The sequence below is a fragment of the Suillus discolor genome (assembly GCF_016758755.1).
Source record: "Suillus discolor strain FC423 chromosome Unknown F5147scaffold_75, whole genome shotgun sequence".
Taxonomy (NCBI): domain Eukaryota; kingdom Fungi; phylum Basidiomycota; class Agaricomycetes; order Boletales; family Suillaceae; genus Suillus; species Suillus discolor.
In genome coordinates, this window is record NW_024541322.1 from 100,094 (window position 1) to 118,030 (window position 17,937).

General features: G+C 46.6%; 7 protein-coding genes across 7 annotated transcripts; 4 read left to right on the plus strand and 3 right to left on the minus strand.

Moving 5' to 3' along the window:
* Nucleotides 1-209: 209 nt before the first annotated feature.
* F5147DRAFT_656932 (uncharacterized protein) lies at nt 210-2,478 on the minus strand (the record flags this gene model as incomplete). Its single annotated transcript, XM_041434173.1, has 9 exons — nt 210-593; nt 648-874; nt 928-1,476; nt 1,516-1,569; nt 1,622-1,860; nt 1,943-1,980; nt 2,145-2,179; nt 2,221-2,392; nt 2,458-2,478. The coding sequence occupies 9 exons, from the start codon at nt 2,476-2,478 to the stop codon at nt 210-212; spliced, it is 1,719 nt and encodes a 572-aa protein (XP_041287801.1).
* Nucleotides 2,479-3,452: 974 nt separating this feature from the next.
* On the minus strand, nt 3,453-4,607 carry F5147DRAFT_656933 (uncharacterized protein; the record flags this gene model as incomplete). The annotated part of the gene is made up of 3 exons (XM_041434174.1): nt 3,453-4,010; nt 4,064-4,492; nt 4,527-4,607. The coding sequence occupies 3 exons, from the start codon at nt 4,605-4,607 to the stop codon at nt 3,453-3,455; spliced, it is 1,068 nt and encodes a 355-aa protein (XP_041287802.1).
* A 2,086-nt stretch (nt 4,608-6,693) lies between these two features.
* F5147DRAFT_718654 (autophagy protein Apg9-domain-containing protein) lies at nt 6,694-9,014 on the minus strand. Its single transcript, XM_041438718.1, is given in 8 exon segments — nt 6,694-6,750; nt 6,767-6,871; nt 7,590-8,093; nt 8,162-8,228; nt 8,276-8,328; nt 8,385-8,493; nt 8,547-8,852; nt 8,868-9,014. 6 exon segments carry the CDS (start codon nt 8,850-8,852, stop codon nt 6,804-6,806), a joined length of 1,107 nt encoding a protein of 368 aa, XP_041287803.1. The 5' UTR covers nt 8,868-9,014; the 3' UTR covers nt 6,694-6,750; nt 6,767-6,803.
* Nucleotides 9,015-11,256: 2,242 nt separating this feature from the next.
* Nucleotides 11,257-12,229, plus strand: F5147DRAFT_778738 (uncharacterized protein; the record flags this gene model as incomplete). Its single annotated transcript, XM_041442177.1, has 3 exons — nt 11,257-11,423; nt 11,474-11,945; nt 12,134-12,229. 3 exons carry the CDS (start codon nt 11,257-11,259, stop codon nt 12,227-12,229), a joined length of 735 nt encoding a protein of 244 aa, XP_041287804.1.
* A 148-nt stretch (nt 12,230-12,377) lies between these two features.
* Nucleotides 12,378-14,163, plus strand: F5147DRAFT_656936 (uncharacterized protein; the record flags this gene model as incomplete). Its single annotated transcript, XM_041434175.1, has 9 exons — nt 12,378-12,490; nt 12,524-12,656; nt 12,715-12,866; nt 13,093-13,121; nt 13,179-13,184; nt 13,232-13,470; nt 13,513-13,590; nt 13,713-13,970; nt 14,023-14,163. The coding sequence occupies 9 exons, from the start codon at nt 12,378-12,380 to the stop codon at nt 14,161-14,163; spliced, it is 1,149 nt and encodes a 382-aa protein (XP_041287805.1).
* An 865-nt stretch (nt 14,164-15,028) lies between these two features.
* Nucleotides 15,029-15,829, plus strand: F5147DRAFT_656937 (uncharacterized protein; the record flags this gene model as incomplete). Its single annotated transcript, XM_041434176.1, has 4 exons — nt 15,029-15,326; nt 15,385-15,441; nt 15,592-15,674; nt 15,737-15,829. The coding sequence occupies 4 exons, from the start codon at nt 15,029-15,031 to the stop codon at nt 15,827-15,829; spliced, it is 531 nt and encodes a 176-aa protein (XP_041287806.1).
* Nucleotides 15,830-16,939: 1,110 nt separating this feature from the next.
* Nucleotides 16,940-17,527, plus strand: F5147DRAFT_656938 (uncharacterized protein; the record flags this gene model as incomplete). The annotated part of the gene is made up of 2 exons (XM_041434177.1): nt 16,940-16,979; nt 17,157-17,527. 2 exons carry the CDS (start codon nt 16,940-16,942, stop codon nt 17,525-17,527), a joined length of 411 nt encoding a protein of 136 aa, XP_041287807.1.
* Nucleotides 17,528-17,937: the final 410 nt, after the last annotated feature.

Genomic DNA, 17,937 nt, shown 5'->3' on the forward strand with positions numbered 1-17,937 from the left:
CTTTGGAACCCGGTCGTGCCATGCTTTTGGTGAAGAGATTTTTGAACGTCGCACGTTATGCTAGATTCGTTAAACGTGGGTTATTGTCCACTGACTATCTTTGTAATTCAAACGGCAACTTCGACAAACGCAGTTTTGTAGAGTACGCTAGTGTCATCGATTCTCTCACGAAGTTTTATGATGCGAACGAAAGTGAGACAGAATAATCACTACTCGACCGAATTCTGAGCCAGTACTCCGTAGTTCGAAACCCCTAGCATACTGGGCACAGCCCGGATGAAATAGTTGAACCCTGTCTCTTTATCTCCAGTAAACGAGCGGGTGTCCTTTATGGCAGCTGCGTACCAATCCTTATCTTGCTGGCTAGGGAAGGGAGTAACATCTATGCTCACAGCCTGCCTCATCTTCGAACGACATAGAGCTGCAATAAAGCAGATGGTATTTCTAATGCATGTTTGCCACTTCCCGTCTTGATGGAAGGGGATAAAGCGGGAATAGTGCTGGCGCAGCAACATGTGTTCCATAAAATCAATGATTGTTAGATGCGCAAATGGAACGCAGAATGTTCGGGATTCGTTTGCGTTAATCTGGAACTAATCAGAGCCCGAAACATCAGCGTGAGAGGCACGCGAATACAATCCACCTACCTCTAAGTGCCCATCTAGAAACGAGTCGTCCAGCAGCATGGTAGTGACAACGGCGTGGCGCCGCAGGTCCATCTCTTCCTTGCTCTCGCTTGTATCAAAGGTTAATTGGAAGCCTGTAAGAGCGTTGCCAATTCGCTCCGCAAATTCGCGGTGGAGCACTGTGATGATGCCCTTCAATTTGTTGATAAGGGCTTCGCCATCCGTTGACCTCCAGTTTTTGATTCCCTCTACGTTTTTCATCAATGGGTTGTGAAATGAAGATACGGTACGGAAGACATACCGTCTGCATGACGGGCGACGACGTCGTCCAGAGCTTCCTCGGCCCTCGCTGTAAGCTCATCTGTGGTAGGGAAAAACCCCTCCTCAAAGTTCAAGCTCATCATCTTCGTGGCAGCTTCTTCGTTTACTTGTATGAGTAAAGACTGCGATACAATGTCGATCGAGTTCGACGTCGTTGCCTTGGACCTTCTTGCACGGGGAACGTCCCTAGGCGCAGTGTTGCTAGAAGTCTGTTGCTTGGAACTGGGGCGTTGGATCCTGGTGTGTTGCAGCATCTTAGTTGCATCATTATTAACAGGCAAAGGCAACGTCAAGCCAAAAGAGCCTAATGATAACTGGCGCTGTGACAGGGCATGTGGGATGCTGCAATTACCCTGACTGGACTGTAGCCTTGGGTTCGTCACGGCACCCGGATGGTTTTGACCCACGGGCGCCTGGTACCGTAGCGACTGCACGATTACTGGTAGGGTCTGGGCCCCCGAGCCTAAAGGGGTAGCTTGGCCTGGGTCACTAGCCAAAGATAAAATCTGGTCTTGCGTAGCCTGAGAAGCTGGGAATGACTCGAATGGTTATAGCAACTGGCTGCTACCTGGCACGGCCAGCTCGGGCTGTGGCCAGAACACTTCATCGTTGGTACCGAACGCTGGATTGAGGAGTTGAAAGAGTTCGGGTTGAGTCATGAAACTTAATCTTACCTTGACTCGGACTCAGACAAACGATCGGGCCAGTCCTCGCGCTTGTTCCACCAAGTTCGAATGCCCCGTGCTCCTGGTACTGCGACGGTAATCGTAGTATACCTTCTACTAGCTTGGACTCATCCACGTTAGCTGTACTTAATTGGTGGAAGAGCGTATTTGCAAGGTGATCCCTATAATGGGTATCCTGCCATTGCCCGGCGGGCCATACCGGGTCTGCCATGAACTCGATTGTTGACCTGATGGAACGTGAGTACCAACACTAGTAGTAGTATCGAGGATTTAAATCCATCTGATGATGTTAAAAGTAGCTGTACATACCTTTCGGTGTAAACGTGCGAGGTCACTGGAGGTCGCGGCTATAACAGAGTGAAAAAAGACGTCTAAGGTTTATATTGTGATGATAATTACCGTGTACCAAATAGTGATGGATAATGATTGCAGGCTGAAGCCGGCTAAGGTTGGTAAAGACTACCATACTGAATCTCTGGTCGTTTCCTGCCTCGCGTCCGATTTCACTTACCTCACCCAACTTCCTGCCCCAATGCATCGCAGCAGCTAGAGTTTGAAAAGATTGGTTTGAAATTCATGTCGCTTACTACCTAGAGGCGTTTTGGGAGTGATCCAAAATGGACTAGAATACGCGAGGCTCTTGAATGGTTCCCAAATAGCGCCGCGATCAAGCTCCGAAATTGACCAGCGCTCTGCAATGTCATTCCCACAACGCGATATGTAATAGGACCATACGCTCTCCATGAGGGGTACAACATACTGAACAAGATAATTTTCAGAACAGCGTCCATTTCCAGGCAGTGTGGACGAACTTCGATGCTTACATCGAAAAACCCGTGGTCCATAGTAGCGTCATTAATATTGGAAGTCGTCTGAGTTGGGTCGGCACGTAAAAAGGCGTGATGGTGTCTCGACTGCGCCCATCGCAAAGTTAGCCGAAGTGTCCATGTCAATTGCCACCGTTCTCGCCGTCGGACCGACTCCGGATAAATCGAGGTTGCGCTCTCGTAGTTACCCTTTTGGATATTGCGGTATCACATTAGAGTCAGGACTCAGGAGGCCCCTAACACGAGGGTAGCCTAGAGGCGGCACGATGCTGATAAGATGAGTCAGGTCCGACCAGTAAATTATAATAATAATATTACTCTTAGCCGGCTCAGAGAAGACCCTGATGAATAAAATAGATCGAATAAATCGAATGTTGTACTTATTCGACTTGCAAACACAAATCATCGTTTTTTTCCCTAAAAGTCGCGTGCTACATAAGGTAAGTCGGCGCCGATTGATTCCACGTGGGATCACGCTATGGCAGGAGTGCACCCTCCCATATTGGTTGTCTGTGCTAGCCGAGGCACGAGGCTAGCACAGAAATTTAAGTAAACAAAGTGGCGCAACGCACCTTGCTCCGGCTAACATCTAGCCTTGAAATCTTAGGTCCGTGCGCATGCGCTGGGCCGAAAAGCCCTACGGGCTTTTACCCAATCAACTTCCTTTACGTTCATCGATCAATTGCTATCACACTTGTACCTAGCTTCTGCGCCCAGGTTGTGCGTTACCACTATATAGTACATTGGGGCTTTCGATGTCAACGTCTTGCTTTCGCATGGTGTATGCAAGACGCTTTATTTCGTCATGAAGATCATGACGCGGAATTCAATCAATGAGGGCTACACACTACTACAAAGAGAGGGAGGAAACACACGATGTGAATAATAATCGACTTGAAAGCGGGTTTACGAGGAAAACGTCCAATAAAAAGTATATCGACGAACAGAGGGCATCATAATATGGTACAACCTGTGCTTTACTATCCAGCCTGTTATGCAAGATCAGTATTATAAGTGACGGTGATCGATACGATAATTACATCAGATGTTTCATCGGACTTGACAGAATCTTGCGACATTCTGCTACTGTCTATGGACTCGGATTCACACCCGCTGCCGCATTGATCTTCTGAGTCATCCAAACTCGTGAAGTCTAGTAAGCGATCTCCATCGACGCAATCGTTGACAAGGGAGTGGGCCATACCCTCAACGAGATCAAGCTGTTTGTCTCCAACGGCGAGCGACGTTATGTCAGGCTTGTATACAGCCACGCAAAAGTGGAGGCGCTCATCGAGCTCATCCACGTTTCCTCTAGAGATCCCTTGGAGCGAGGTGTCCCGAGGTTCTGACGCAGCATTGACATATGTGTCACCGTCGTCTTCAAGAACCATCTGAAGAAATCTTTTCTGTTCTTCGATAGCTTGGATTTCCCAAGCTGTTGTCAGAGCACGCATGCGCCTCCATTCAACATCAGTTCGTTTCGTGATGACGGCTTGCGCAATTGCCTCGGGAGACAGGGATTGCAATCGATTTTCGAGTAAAACTTTGCCCTGGCATGCTGTTGGATTATCAAGAAGTTGCGGGTATGCATCGGTTAACATACCTTCTGAGTGTCCGGTAAAGTTCCAGAATCAGTGGGGGAAAGTTGGCTTGCAGCGTAGCGGCGCTGTACTGTGCTGGGGTCACGCCTCTCGTAGGGCTTGGGTCGTGCTTTCGCAGAACGCACATAACGAGACAGACTCCGGATTATGGGAGGAGGAGTTACAGGTGCATCTATGTCTTCATCGGATGAATCATAGGGACCGGTGTCAGATAAGTAAAGTGATCTTGCACGGCGTTTGGTTGGTGTAGTGGCAGTACGACGCGTACGACGAGTCGTGCTATTGGCAATAGCCAAAGAGCGATGGAAATCTTGTTCACGGCCATTCAAAAGGCCATTCGCTCTGCCCTTGCTTGGGCCTTCATAGTCAGGACGATAGTGTCTGAAGATGCTCTGAGGAGGAACTTGAACAGCGGCCATACCTTGTGGACTCTGGAGACAGTGAGGCTGAGTTTGAAATACTGACACACCGGCGGTTTTGGAGTTTTGCACTATGCAAGATTTGTTTTGAAATGTTAGTGATAAAGTTGGCATTCTTACTATACATTTTGACGCAGTAAAAATGAAAAAATTGGATGAGTGGCCAAATCCTGGGCAAAATTCTACATTTTATGAATCATTTTGACGTTGTCAAAGAAAGACATTTAACCGACAGCAAGATCTGAAGAAAAATGATCGAACATTTTGATTCAAATCTTACATGGGGGTAAAACTCCTTTCCAACAGGTAAAATGTGTTTTAAAATTTTTATTTCAAATTTTTTTCAAACCTCACCCCATGTAAGATTTGAATCAAAATGTTCGATCATTTTTCTTCAGATCTTGCTGTCGGTTAAATGTCTTTCTTTGACAACGTCAAAATGATTCATAAAATGTAGAATTTTGCCCAGGATTTGGCCACTCATCCAATTTTTTCATTTTTACTGCGTCAAAATGTATAGTAAGAATGCCAACTTTATCACTAACATTTCAAAACAAATCTTGCATAGTGCAAAACTCCAAAACCGCCGGTGTGTATGAGGTTCTTTTTATGAACACGGTTTACAAAAATGGGTTTTGGGTTTTTCCCTGATAAGACTATGGTACTCCCGGGCCCTTGAACAAACTATGGACAAGGTGCTTAAGCTATACTAGTAACCTTGAATCAGAATACAGCTCATGAGAAAACTGCATGAACAAGAGCATGAGAGTGTGGCTTGAGTTCGATCACTAGATACCTGCCGATTTTGATGTACACTGAAATCGGAAGTTGATTGATAAGGTAACCGCCTATTTTAACGTGTATCGAAAAAGGACACCACAGAATCAGTAGCTTCCCATCTTTTTGACTGAATTCCCTCCATTTCGCAACTGAGATAGTTGGTCAAGTTATATTATGTAATATTATGCTTAGATTATATGTTTGTTCATATTTGGGTCTTATCGATCGTTACTAATAGTACCCACTCTTAGGCTCAGGCTACATCATGATTACTGAGATCTGAGGGAGAAAAACTGATGTTCTGTGCTACGTAGCCTTACAGTTCAGCCAAAGCTATCACAGCATGCATATAGTAAGGTGATCAAAGTTGACACCAAGGTCGGTAGGATACATATCCCTTACAACCTCGCTTTAGAACGCAGTCATCAGCGAATGCATGAGTCCTTGAAATTGTAGCCATTGCAACTGTAGGATGATGTAATTCAGCTGTCACCAAACATGACTATGTATGCCACAACAAATTCTACTTGATCGTACTTAGCTATGGATGATCACCAATATAGACTCACTAAAGGAGTCCACGACAAAGTCATAACAAGCTGCCTTCACAGACAGCAATGGACATAAGCATAATGGTGTCCGTGTTATTGAGCATTCCCACTTGCAAGCATTTATATCTCATATTAAAAGTTTATTCAAGACTTTCCACAGGACAATGGCTCCGACCCTTGACAGCAGGTAGAGATTGGCCTGATTATTCATAACAAAATTGTGAGATGCTGCCTTCGCAGCCGGTGAGGGACGGAAGCTCACTAGCGTTGACGTCGCTGGTTGTTCTCAGTTTCCATCAAATATTGGTCTGATTTTAATGCTATCCAAGACCTTCTGCAGGACAACGGCTTTAGCCCTTGACAGCAGATAGAGATTGGCCTGACGGTTAGGAACACAATCGTAACATGCTTCCTTCGCACTCAGTAAGGGACGGAAGCTCGCTAGCATTGACGTCGCTGATTGTTCTTAGTTTCCATCAAATATTGGCTCAATTTTAATGTTATCCAAGACTTTCCCGCAGGACAACGGCCCTAACCGGAACCCGGCAGACGAGAGCCACCACCCTGTGCCTTTTTCAACTCAGACAGATGATACCATTAGTTCTGGCAATGACTCGCAAGTCGCTGTGCATATTGCCTTATATATCAATCTCATCTCTTCACCGGTTCACTGATGTGCATCTTGAGTCTTCGTTGCTTGAATAGTGTATGGTTTTTCATGTTTTTGACGACATACCACGTAATTTCATATTTGACACCACCGTGACATCATTTCACAAGACCCCCCCCCAGAGAAAGATCATATCCGCGCAGCTTTCTATCATTGTAGATCTCTGTTCGAAGGATGTTTTGCAGTCTACCTGGACTCACGCGAAGTTGACATTACAAAAACGCAGGATAGAAATCATATGTGCGAGCATTTACAAATGTGCAAGATATCATAAGATATGATAACCATTAATGTGGTTTAATAGAAATCATGTACACAGCCCTCAGATGACAGGGACATGTTTAGGGCCCTTCGCAGCATATATCTGCGCCAGTAGCCCAAGCACCCCACCTGTCATATCCCGTGTTCCGGACCCGGACTTATCACATATCATTTCTGGATATCTGGATCTGGTCGACGTCTATCTATGTCTGGATCCGACCCGCGTCTAACTTCCGTGCCTTATCCCTTTGTATGTTCCTACTCCGGTTAGACTAAATCATTTTCCGTACCTCGTTTCATTTCCGCCCTTTATTTTCCTCTGATCTAATCTCCGGGTTCATTTAACTATTTTCCGATAGACTAGCGTTTGACTTTTCTATACGCTCCGTCCACCGCTTTGTATAGCTTCGGACTTCGCATCTTAGTAGTATATAAACCCTGTAGAATCTATGTACATCTTTAGTTCAAATATTATCTTAGACTCTGCTCATTCCTTCCTCCGTCCGACTTGAGTTATCCTCTCGTCGACCTCCGCTCGTCTGAGAATTGATTCCTATTGACTTATCACCTCCGCCTCTACCTTTGGTAGTCCTCCACTGTTTCCTTTCTAGTTCGGACTTTGTCCGGATTAGTCTTATCTCTTGTTCCCGAACGTCCGCCGGAATTCCTGCGCATCGGACATCGGACTCCGGACATTGCCCGACGCCCTCCGGACATCGTCTGGTAACCTTCGGATATTGTTCGACAATCTTCGGAAGTTAGGGGCACGTACTCGGGTAAGGGGCGCAGCGCACGAGCTGAAGCCAAGCCCTTCGGATTTGACCCTTGAGCACGTTCTTAACACCACCATCCTCTAACTCCTCTTCGTCGTTGATACCTTCCTCCTGTGACTCGTACGGCTTCTTGCCCTGAGTGTCCCCATCAATGTATGAATCGCCCAGTCCACTGCCAACACCACCATCTAAATCTCTGTCCTCATCCAGTATCGGCGGCGGCAGAGGCGCAATACTTCCCTGAGAGTTGCCCAGTATCGTGGTCTGTGCCATACCCATAGCTGAATTCGAGCCAATGGCCGACTGCCATATAGTCAAAGAAGCGGTACCGCCTCCACCTGCGATGATGTCGCCCCCACCTAGCTGGAGTCTTCGCCGGAGGGCAGCATGCTGACTCTGCCGAAGAGCGCAGTCGTATTCGTGAGCACACTCTGCAGGGTCCTTGTTGCCGTTGTTTAGTAGGATGGTATTGTCTAATGCTGTCTTCGAAGTGGAAAGTCTGCGCCATGCACTGAGGTCGGCGATGCGGCTGAGATACAGGGAGCCGGAGGGATCAGATGGATTCCAGTCGGGGTTCGCTGCCTGAATGACAGGAATAGTTATGTTAGAAATACGCACTATTATATATAAGTCACAAACCTTCAACTCTTTTCCATCTTGCCCTCTCGAGACATCATACGCTCATCTTGGTTCTGTGCGGGAGCTCTGAACAACTCAACGGTCAGTAGACGTAGACAAAGACTTGAAACAATTGTCTCACCTTGACATTGCCGTGCCTCTTGAAATCGAACTTGGCAAAGCTGCAAATATACCCTCTCCCAGGTATCCAGACAGTGAAGTCATAAAAAAGTCCACGATAGCGGGTGCACATGAGGGTAATGAAAACCAGAGTATGAATGGTGTCGTCAAGACTGAGACAATCTCTTGTATGAAAATGGGTATCTTCATCGCAAAAAGCTCTCCAAGTTCTTGGTGAACCTGTTCCAATGTCAACAAGTAAGTTCGACAATGGAAAGCTAGGACCAACCAACCTTCTTGGAATGTAGCTCCCCCTTCCATTCATCTGGCATGTAATGTGTATATTGAATGACCTCTGTCATGAGCAGCTCAGGATCAAACACCCTGTTATCCACTGGTATCATCCCTCTCGCAACGGCAAGCACGGCCCCAAAGATACCAAGATAGAATAAGACAGTCCTATGTGGTGTAATCTCAAAGTGCAAAACCAAATCGGGATCAATGACAGATGTGAGCACGAGCATCACTGCAAAGGACCCGGCAATAAAAGGTATGAAACTAAAAAGGTGATCAGTGCAATTGATGAGGAAAGAAGTCATGAACGAACCACAAGATGATGGTCATCTCTTGTTGGGAAATTGGCCGATATACATGCTCGCTAGGGGGTGTGACTCATCTAACCACCACGTGAAGAGATGGGAGAGTTCATTGAACTCGCGAAACTTTTACTGAGCGAAGGGCATGTAACGCCGGCCACCAATTGATGACGGATTTTTGTGGTATTCCTGCAGGATGTTAGCTAACTCCACAAGTTATAGCAGGAGTGACGCACCTCGAAATAGTGGAAGAATGAAAACATGATCATACGGTAGAGGAAGATAAATCATGATGGTGCAAAAATAGTGTTCAATATACCCATAGAAATGAGACGTCGACGAAGCCTAAATCACATGAGTGTACCATTTCTCGTGTTTAGCTGAGGAAAAGGTGTACCCTTCAATTAAAATGGCTCTGTTCTTGATTTTCAAGAATACCTTCCTGACGCGTCCTTGTGGGTCAAACAGGTACTCCATCAAACAAAACCACAAATTCCACTCCAACACCCTTGTTAACATCCGCCCCTTGCCGTCATCACTTTGCCTCAATACTAGACGGTGGCATGTGAAGATCAAGCAAGTCCTTATTAAACAGTGTGATGAGGTAGTTCGCTTGCCGCATGATGCGATTTGCGATATCGTGAGCGTCGAGAGAAGCAGTTGCTGGTGTTGCAGCATTAGTGCCGTGCGCTGAAGATATGGCTGTTATAGGGTTTTCTTCCCGCATTGTGCCTATCCTGCGCACAATTTAGGGCCAGGCGATACTTGAACACTGTAGAGACTCGTGTGTCTCATGGTCTAATATGACAGTTTTCACTAGGGAGTACATAGCACGAACTTGTAGTGTCACTCTGTGCGCTACCCGCAGCTATCTCTATATGAGGTGCAGCCTTCCTGCGCTTTGCGATGTATATGCGCGCGCACGCGCGCGTTCCCGTGCTTGAGCGCCCTATAGCATCAGCCATCCAGAAGCATCCATCCACTGTCCACCAAGCCCTCTAGTGCGTATATTTCCATTTCTCTCATTAGCATATCATTCCACCTTTATTTTTATCATGGATTCTCACTCATATATATCTTTACATACCTACTTGGTAGCGCTTCGGCTCCGCATGACAGCACTTAGGCGCCCTATATAAGCGCCAGCAGTACATACTATTACTTGACTGACTTTTCCTACCACTTTACTTTTCAACTTACTTTTCACCTTACTTTAGTTACTTTCCACCCACTTACTACCTAGAAACTCGCAGTAGAAATCTATTTGTTTACACTTCACATCACTCTTCTCTTACCTTGTATCATATCATCACTTAAGTTTAGTCTCTCTTATTTCTGCATACACGCGCGCGCTTTCCCACACTTCGCGCAATACACGCGCGCGTTCCCGTGCCTTGTGTGCACCTGCGCTTTCTCGTGCTTCACTTTGGCGCACACCTCTAGATCCTTGCTGCACTCACTTCCCCTTTAGGGTCGAATGCGCTTGTCATCTCAAGCATAGCAGACTAGGCAAACACATGACCTTCAACATTTATAGATACAGTCTGGAGCATCATTTGTTCCTCTCTGTATTGTTGTTTCTACAACATGTGCTTCTTCCATCCGTTGGTCTGGCAACCATAAACCCCAAACCAAGATCAATGTTTGGAACACCGCAAAAGGCACATCAGCCACTTACTACGTTGAGTTATTTATCTCCTTCCCAATCAACTTTCTAATACGCGTATGCAAGCTCTCCTCGCTCTTTCTGAAGTCAAAAAACGCCTCAGTCCACACGATGATAATGATCAGGGTTATATATGAGGTAGGACAACATTGTCGCGCCGGAATCGCTTCAGACTGCGAAAGCTAAGACTCTGATTAGTAGTGCGACACGAGGTAGGACACCGGGTCTCACTTGTATGTAAGAAGCTGACAAACTTGCCATCATGAACAGTGGCACTGTTCCGGGGGTGCAAAAATTGCGGCCTTTGTAACATGGTAAAACCTTTTATGTACTTGTATATATAATACTCACTTACCATTTATGATCGTCTCACGGTGATTGCGTTACTCAGTGACTGAACTGGACTGCAAACTTTTCAATCAATTACTAGTAGCGAATTCAATCGATTATCATGGTAACTTCACGTGTTCGTCCTCAAGTCTAGGTCTAGTGCATGATTTGAACCCTCAAAATGTGAGTACTTTTTCTCAGCTGTTGTTTTCTATCTACACTGATGTCCGAGTCAGCCTCTTCAAGTTGGGGCGACTTGAATGATCAACGATTGTGGGATGCTGCCATGGCCAGTTTTGATGAGCAACTCGTCGGATTTGGACATGGTGACCCACCTCCAACTCGTCTTTCTTACTCGCCTTACAATGATCAACACGGCGATCATTGGATCCAGTGTTCTGATCAACTTCAATGGCCTCAGGCTCAGTCCCAGCCACTCACGCTGCCGCTGCCAAGTCCTGCAAGCCAGTTCACGGCCAGATCATATTTCATTACCCCACAGCAGCAAGTCATTTGGCAGAACGACAGTCTGGCCCTGCTGCACCATCATCCATCGCAGCTTGGGCCATCGCAGGATGGTCATCATGGGATAGATGTAGCCGCAGTCTACAATCATCAACCGTCACAGTATTCAGCCTCAATTCGGGCAGCTCGGGCCATCGCAGGACAGTCATCATGGGCCAGACGCGGCTGCAGTCTATAATCATCAACCGTCACAGTATTCAGCCTCGCAGAGCCAGCCTCAATTTGGGCAGCTTGGGCCATCACAGGACAGTCATCATGGGCCAGACACAGCCACAGTCTATCATCATCAACCGTCACAGTATTCAGCCTCGCAGAGCCAGCCTCAATTTGGGCAGCTTGGGCCATCGCAGGACAGTCATCATGGGTCAGACACAGCCACAGTCTATCATCATCAACCGTCACAGTATTCAGCCTCACAGAGGCAACCTCACTTAGGATTGGCTCATCCCCGGCCTAGTGTTGCTCACAATTTTATTGCGACCTGGGCGTTTCCACCAAGCCCAACCCTGACTCAAAAGGCTCATGCGGCTGTGATCCTTGCGGCCTCATTGAACTTGGCTCCCCAGCTGACTGAGGTGATTCAGCAGACTGGGCCGAGTCGCGAGTCGCGGCAGCCCACATTGCTGCCATCATCTCTATCCGATAACTTTCCAATGTTGGCCTGAGCCACGCCCTCACACGCACCAATCTTCATGATACTCCTCAACATCCATCCCAGGGCCGTCGCCGCGGCTATGAGTCAACGACTCACTTGTCCACTTAGGGTGCCAAACGTGTCACAGCAGCCGCAGGGCCATCTTCAACGCATGCTATCATTTGGTCTTCAACGAAGGGTATCGTCCCATTCGGGCTCAAATGATTTATATTTTGATGTATTGAGAGAATGAAATGATGGGCCTTCAAAGACTCATTATTACCCTCGGTTCGCTCTCTTACTGATATGGCTAATTCTGTGTGGACAACTGAGGCCAATCGCCCTGAAACAGATGTTAAGCATTTCGTGAAACATGGCGGCCACATTGACTGATCAATTGGGAATAGGGTTACTGAGGACGTGGTCCCTAGAACAACTAGAAGACAACCCCAGCCTTGCGAGATCAAAGCTTGGGCCAGTGCTCATGTAAATATCTGGCTGAATGACAGTCATAGTGAGGGTATTTGTATTCCTCAAGTATGACCTCGATTTCAGCCATGATTTGATGGTGATGGACGCACACATTATGGAGCACGCAAACTGGGTGGAAGGTTTAGTAGCGAACAATGCATTCATTTACAGTACCATATCTGTGAGTACAGTGCGCGGACTTGACCTTTATTATGACTGAATCACGACTCTTCTTTTAGGTCGAGGGAATTGACATGGACATCGCTTTTGCCAACCCCACCATCATAACATTGGCGAGGTACTTGTTATATGACAGTGAGTTTCGGTATCATCAATATATCACTGGAAACGATTACTTCCCATTACTTGCGATGATCGCCACTCAGTGCTTGTGAGTATTCCAGGAATACATAACCAGTAGATACGTCGACAGTGTGTTTATTTGAGATGCAAATAGACATCACTACGAATCATATGTTTTACAGCTAGCAGCTCTCACTCCAGCGCGTTTTGCAGCCCTTGTATGATTTTTTACGAATAGCTCTGCTTTGATTCATTGATACTTGCTTTACTTGGTATGATACATTACGAAGTTACTGATCCGTCATGTACTATAGCTGTTGTCGTTATGTCAAAATAATTTATGGTCCGTCGCATCCTTCGAGGGCTGTTTATTGACCTGCCTACACCTTGTACCTCTCAGATAAAAGTAAGCGTGCCATGTTGTCTGAAACTAACATACTCATCTACTAGCAGGCGGAGAAAATATCAACATTGCTCTGTTATCTTCCGCCCCCATTGTAGCGCCCCTGGGCACTCTTGGTGTGACAGCCAAGGTGAAATGGTGGAGTGATGCACAAGCTGGATTGACACGCAGCGGGAGCATGCTGGACCATTGCTTCACTCCTTTGTATGAACTTAAGCATCCCAGGTATTCCCACGCTGGTACTAGGCGGTCATCAATGTCCCCCGAACTTCCGCACAGGCGAAGATTTGTGAGTGCAATTATTGAGCCGACTTGTTGGTTCACTGAACAGCATATCAGATGGGTTACCCCACACCTCCCGTGGACGTCTCTTGATGAGGATGGTCAAGAGCTGCCTGTGTTCATCGATGTGAGTGTCACATATTATTAGTCAATTTCAGTACTTGACAATTCCTTGAACAGAATAATCCTTTTAAGGCAATGGTTTTATCGCCTCATTCTGACTTTCTCCCGTCGTCTTGTCAGAATTAGCTTAGGGTCCTTGGCACTCTAGCCTGGGACTGCTTTTTCACCGGTAGTCAAGTCGTGCTTTCATTGGCTGGTGAAGTGTTAAGACCATGCACAAAGGGTAGGACTGATTCTGAGGGGCTTGGCTTCAGCTCGTGCACTGTGCCCCTTACCCGAGTATGTGCCCTTAATTTCAGATTGGTGTCTGAAGAAAGTCTGAAGATGTCTGAAGGACGTCCGAAGGCGCAGAAAACTTCAGAAGGACTTTCCGGACGGGTGCAAGTAACTTCCAGATGAGTGCGGGAAAGTTCTGGAGGAACTTCCGGAACTTCAGATGAGTGGAGGATCAGAGGATCAGAGGAGCGGAGGAGCGGAGGAGCGGAGGAGCGGAGGAGCGGAGGAGCGGAGGAGCGGAGGAGCGGAGGAGCGGAGGAGCGGAGGAGCGGAGGAGCGGAGGAGCGGAGCTCTGGCCTAGGGAGAAACTCCCTAGGCCTGAGATGGATATCAACTAAGTTGGAAGACTAGAACTGATATGAGGACTTAGAGTGAAGACTAGTGTGAGGACTAATATGATATTCCGACTGAGGAACTACAGGACATATACAAGAGTTTATATACTAAGTGACTATCGGAAAGATCAATAAGCAAAGGTCTGAGGCTATGTACGAAGCATAAGCAAAGTTATCAAACACGAGTCGGAAATGAAGCATAGGTTAACAGATCAGTAAGCATACCGGTAATGGATATAACCGAGGTACTGGAAACAAGGAATACCGGATAGGCTGTGTTAACGTTATATGCACAGGAAATAAATCAAGAAGATTATCGTATATCAGATCGGAAATGTATCTATACATCGGATAGGATCAGATAGGATCAGATCAGATCAGATCAGATATGGTCTGGATGAGATGCATGGATATGCGAGATATAACATTAGGGCGATGGGACAAGGATGACTAATGCAGGCTAGCTGCGAAGGAAAAGGGATCTGGACGTGGATGTGCGGATGTGGATGTGCAGAGGTGCAGGGATCCGGATGGGTAGAGGACTGGAGACATGGATAGGACATCCGAAGGTCCGGATGAGGCATGGGAATATTATTGGATATAGGTCCGGAATACGGGATATGACATGAAGGCTCATTAGCCGAAGTGAGTGTCTAAATGCAGAAATTGAGCTACTATGATATCAGTTACTAATTCTTAGCATTCTAAGTCTTCCCCTTTAGGCAGTCACCATGATCCTGCTTTGGTGAGTTGTGTACGTATGGTACCACCAGAGGTCGTCATAAAGGTTCACTGAGGGTGAGGTCCTAAGTCTGACCATCAGTGTATCAGATGTCCGTCACTCCGCCCACTTCAATTTGTCCCTATGGTGACTCCTCGGACAATCAGAATGTTCTCTTGCATACTCAGATCGAATCTATTCCATCTACTCGCCAGTGCTCCTGTCTTAAAACGGTGGCATATCTCCTTGGTGCCCGTCAAGACCTACCTGATCTGGTCCACAACTCAGAGACCAACCGCATCCGTGCTGTTCAGTCGTGGTACTCGTCTGAATCATCAGACGAACAACTGTCAGAACCACACCCCACCTGCTACCAAGGGCCCGAGCAGCCCGAGCATGTTGAGAAAGGTATATCTGACAGCTGCCTTAATTTCCTTACAATATCATACTCACATCATACTGCTAGTCGAATTTCGAATTCCATTGAACACTGCAGATAGGAACAAATCAACGACATACATAGGTCATTTTTTTGCTGAATCGGACCATCCCTTGGATATACTCGACTCCACAAGGGCCGTAATGGACCTCCCAAAAACATACGAGCATTTGGGATGGCGCTTGTCCACAGCCCGCCGCACAGATGTGCCACATTGACTTTTGACTTCTCTAGATATCTCGAGTGCCTTCAAGGCTGCGAGGACGGAGCAGAGGTCTGGACAGAAGAAGAAAGTTGTAATTGACATCGTCAATACCGTAAGTGCTATTCTGATCTCAGATTGCCTATATGATATGATAGTCACGGTAACTTGCCGTAGATGCCTGCGCTTAAAGGAAAGTCAACAAAACCACAAGCAGGAAGATGTTCTGCAAGCAAGCAGAACCTCAAGGTGTCTGATGTGAAGAAGTAATAGTGACTGGCTAGCAAGTAAGCTAGAGCACTAATAAAATCCTACTGAGTGCGGGTGTGCTATATCGACCCAAGAGGATTGCTATGAAGCACTTCCTTCAAGTATAATGCGAAGGGAGTAGATGTGGAACGCGGAAGAATGAACGCGATGGACGGAAAGCGAAGCCGATGGTAGGAGCGAAGGCGAGAGCGCGAACCTGATGAAGGCGCGATGAAAAATAAGTGAGAGCGAGAGGTTACTAGGTAATGCGTGGTTCCGTGGGTAGCAGCTAGGTATGGACGAGGGTTATAGCCAAGGTATAACTAGGTATGGAATGCTAAGTCTGAACCCGTGTACGGAACAGATTCGTGCAGAGCCTAGGTAAGGAACTTAGATGCGCATTCTCAGAGCGGTTGAGAATGCACGGGTTCGAGTAAATGAGAGTCAAAGATTGTCAATTGGTCAAAAATACTAAGAATGCCTAAGTGACTTCGCGAAACAAAGGGATAGCGTCTGAGGGAAGGGAAGTACTTTACTGTATGTAGCGCGCGAGATTTTATCCAACTGCGTGAGTGTCTGGAATCCGTAGGCGAGACTTGTAGCGATGAAACGAGGCAGATAAGTAATATGTAATGTGAACGCGTGTGGAACGAAACACACGGATACATGTAATAAGCCATACCACATTATTAGTCAACCTGAATAGAAATAAACACGCACCAGCGGAACTCGACGGACATGGAAGGACATGGATGGACGGAACGGAAAATCGGACCTGAGAACGGAAGACCATCGGATTAAGTGCGACCGAGGAAGGCTTCATTGTTAGAGGCATAAGGAAGGATGTCAGTGGGTAACTTCCTATATCTCCTGACACAAGTATGAAAAGACACTTGTTCCCGCCCAGCGCGGGTCCGAGCGTCACACCTAGCTGTCATGTCTACCATATACCAAGGAACTTGAACATGTCAAAAGCAAGTTGCCCTGCTTTGAGCATCAACTTGGAGACTCTGAGTTGGAGAACACCGCAACATTCTGTTGGGTGGATGTGTCGCAGCTAAACACTCCACACTATCCGCTATGTACCCAAGACCTGCAGGAGTGGGCTAAACATTTGGTACGCACACACTCATGCCTCCAAGCGCACTACTAGCACATGATACTGATAAATGTTAGTACGACACTCGAGATTCGTACAATGCCTGTGCTACTTTACCCAACACACCTCACTTCGATGATGTTCACAAGACACATAAGGAAAGATCGTCACTTCAGTGTGTGCCCACCGAGCGCATATCTCCTGTCATCCATAACCATGTCCATATCTCATCTGCCACTAACAACTCAGGCATATGGTCTTCTAACGATGTGGAGGGCCCTAAAGCTCTGACTCCTCAACCACTCAAGAGGACATTTGCGCTCTTCATGGAGAGTGATGAAGAAACTGATGATGAACCGCTGCAAGATATTGAGGCAGTCCTTACGAGCATCAATTCTTGCTACCCTGCTATGAACTTTCCGAAATATGTGAATACGCTGAAAGAGCGCGGTATTTTTTATCTGTCGACCGCAGCGCACTTTAATAGTCAGTTTTATGTGGAGAAGGTTGGCATGTCGGAGGGAGCTGCATTTACGTTTCACACTGGCATTTGCAAAGCTCACATGAAGGATGAACGAAGGAAGGCGAGAAGAAAGGCTAAAGGGAAAAAGAAGGCATGAGCTGATGATATCATGGCAGATAAAGAGAATATTCAAGGTCTCTATTAGCGTACGGCGTCACTGTAATCACCAAGTGCATAATTCATATTCGGCCAGATTCTTACATCAATCATCTTGACTTCTGCCAACAGAGTATCATTGAAATCCAGGTCCAAGACTACTATGAAGTAGTACCAGTATCGTAATGCCAATATTAGTAACACGTACATACATCATTTCTTCTTTACTGGGGCAACCTTGACGAGTCTGGCCCTAGTAGTCCGGGATCTAACTAACACCCAAATTGGTGAGTCTCATCCTCTCCTTATATCAGCCTCAGGTGAATTGGAATGATTACATATGTCAAACAGGCACGGACTAGAAAGGAATGCATGACTTATATGACCTATCTATACACCACGATCAATAAT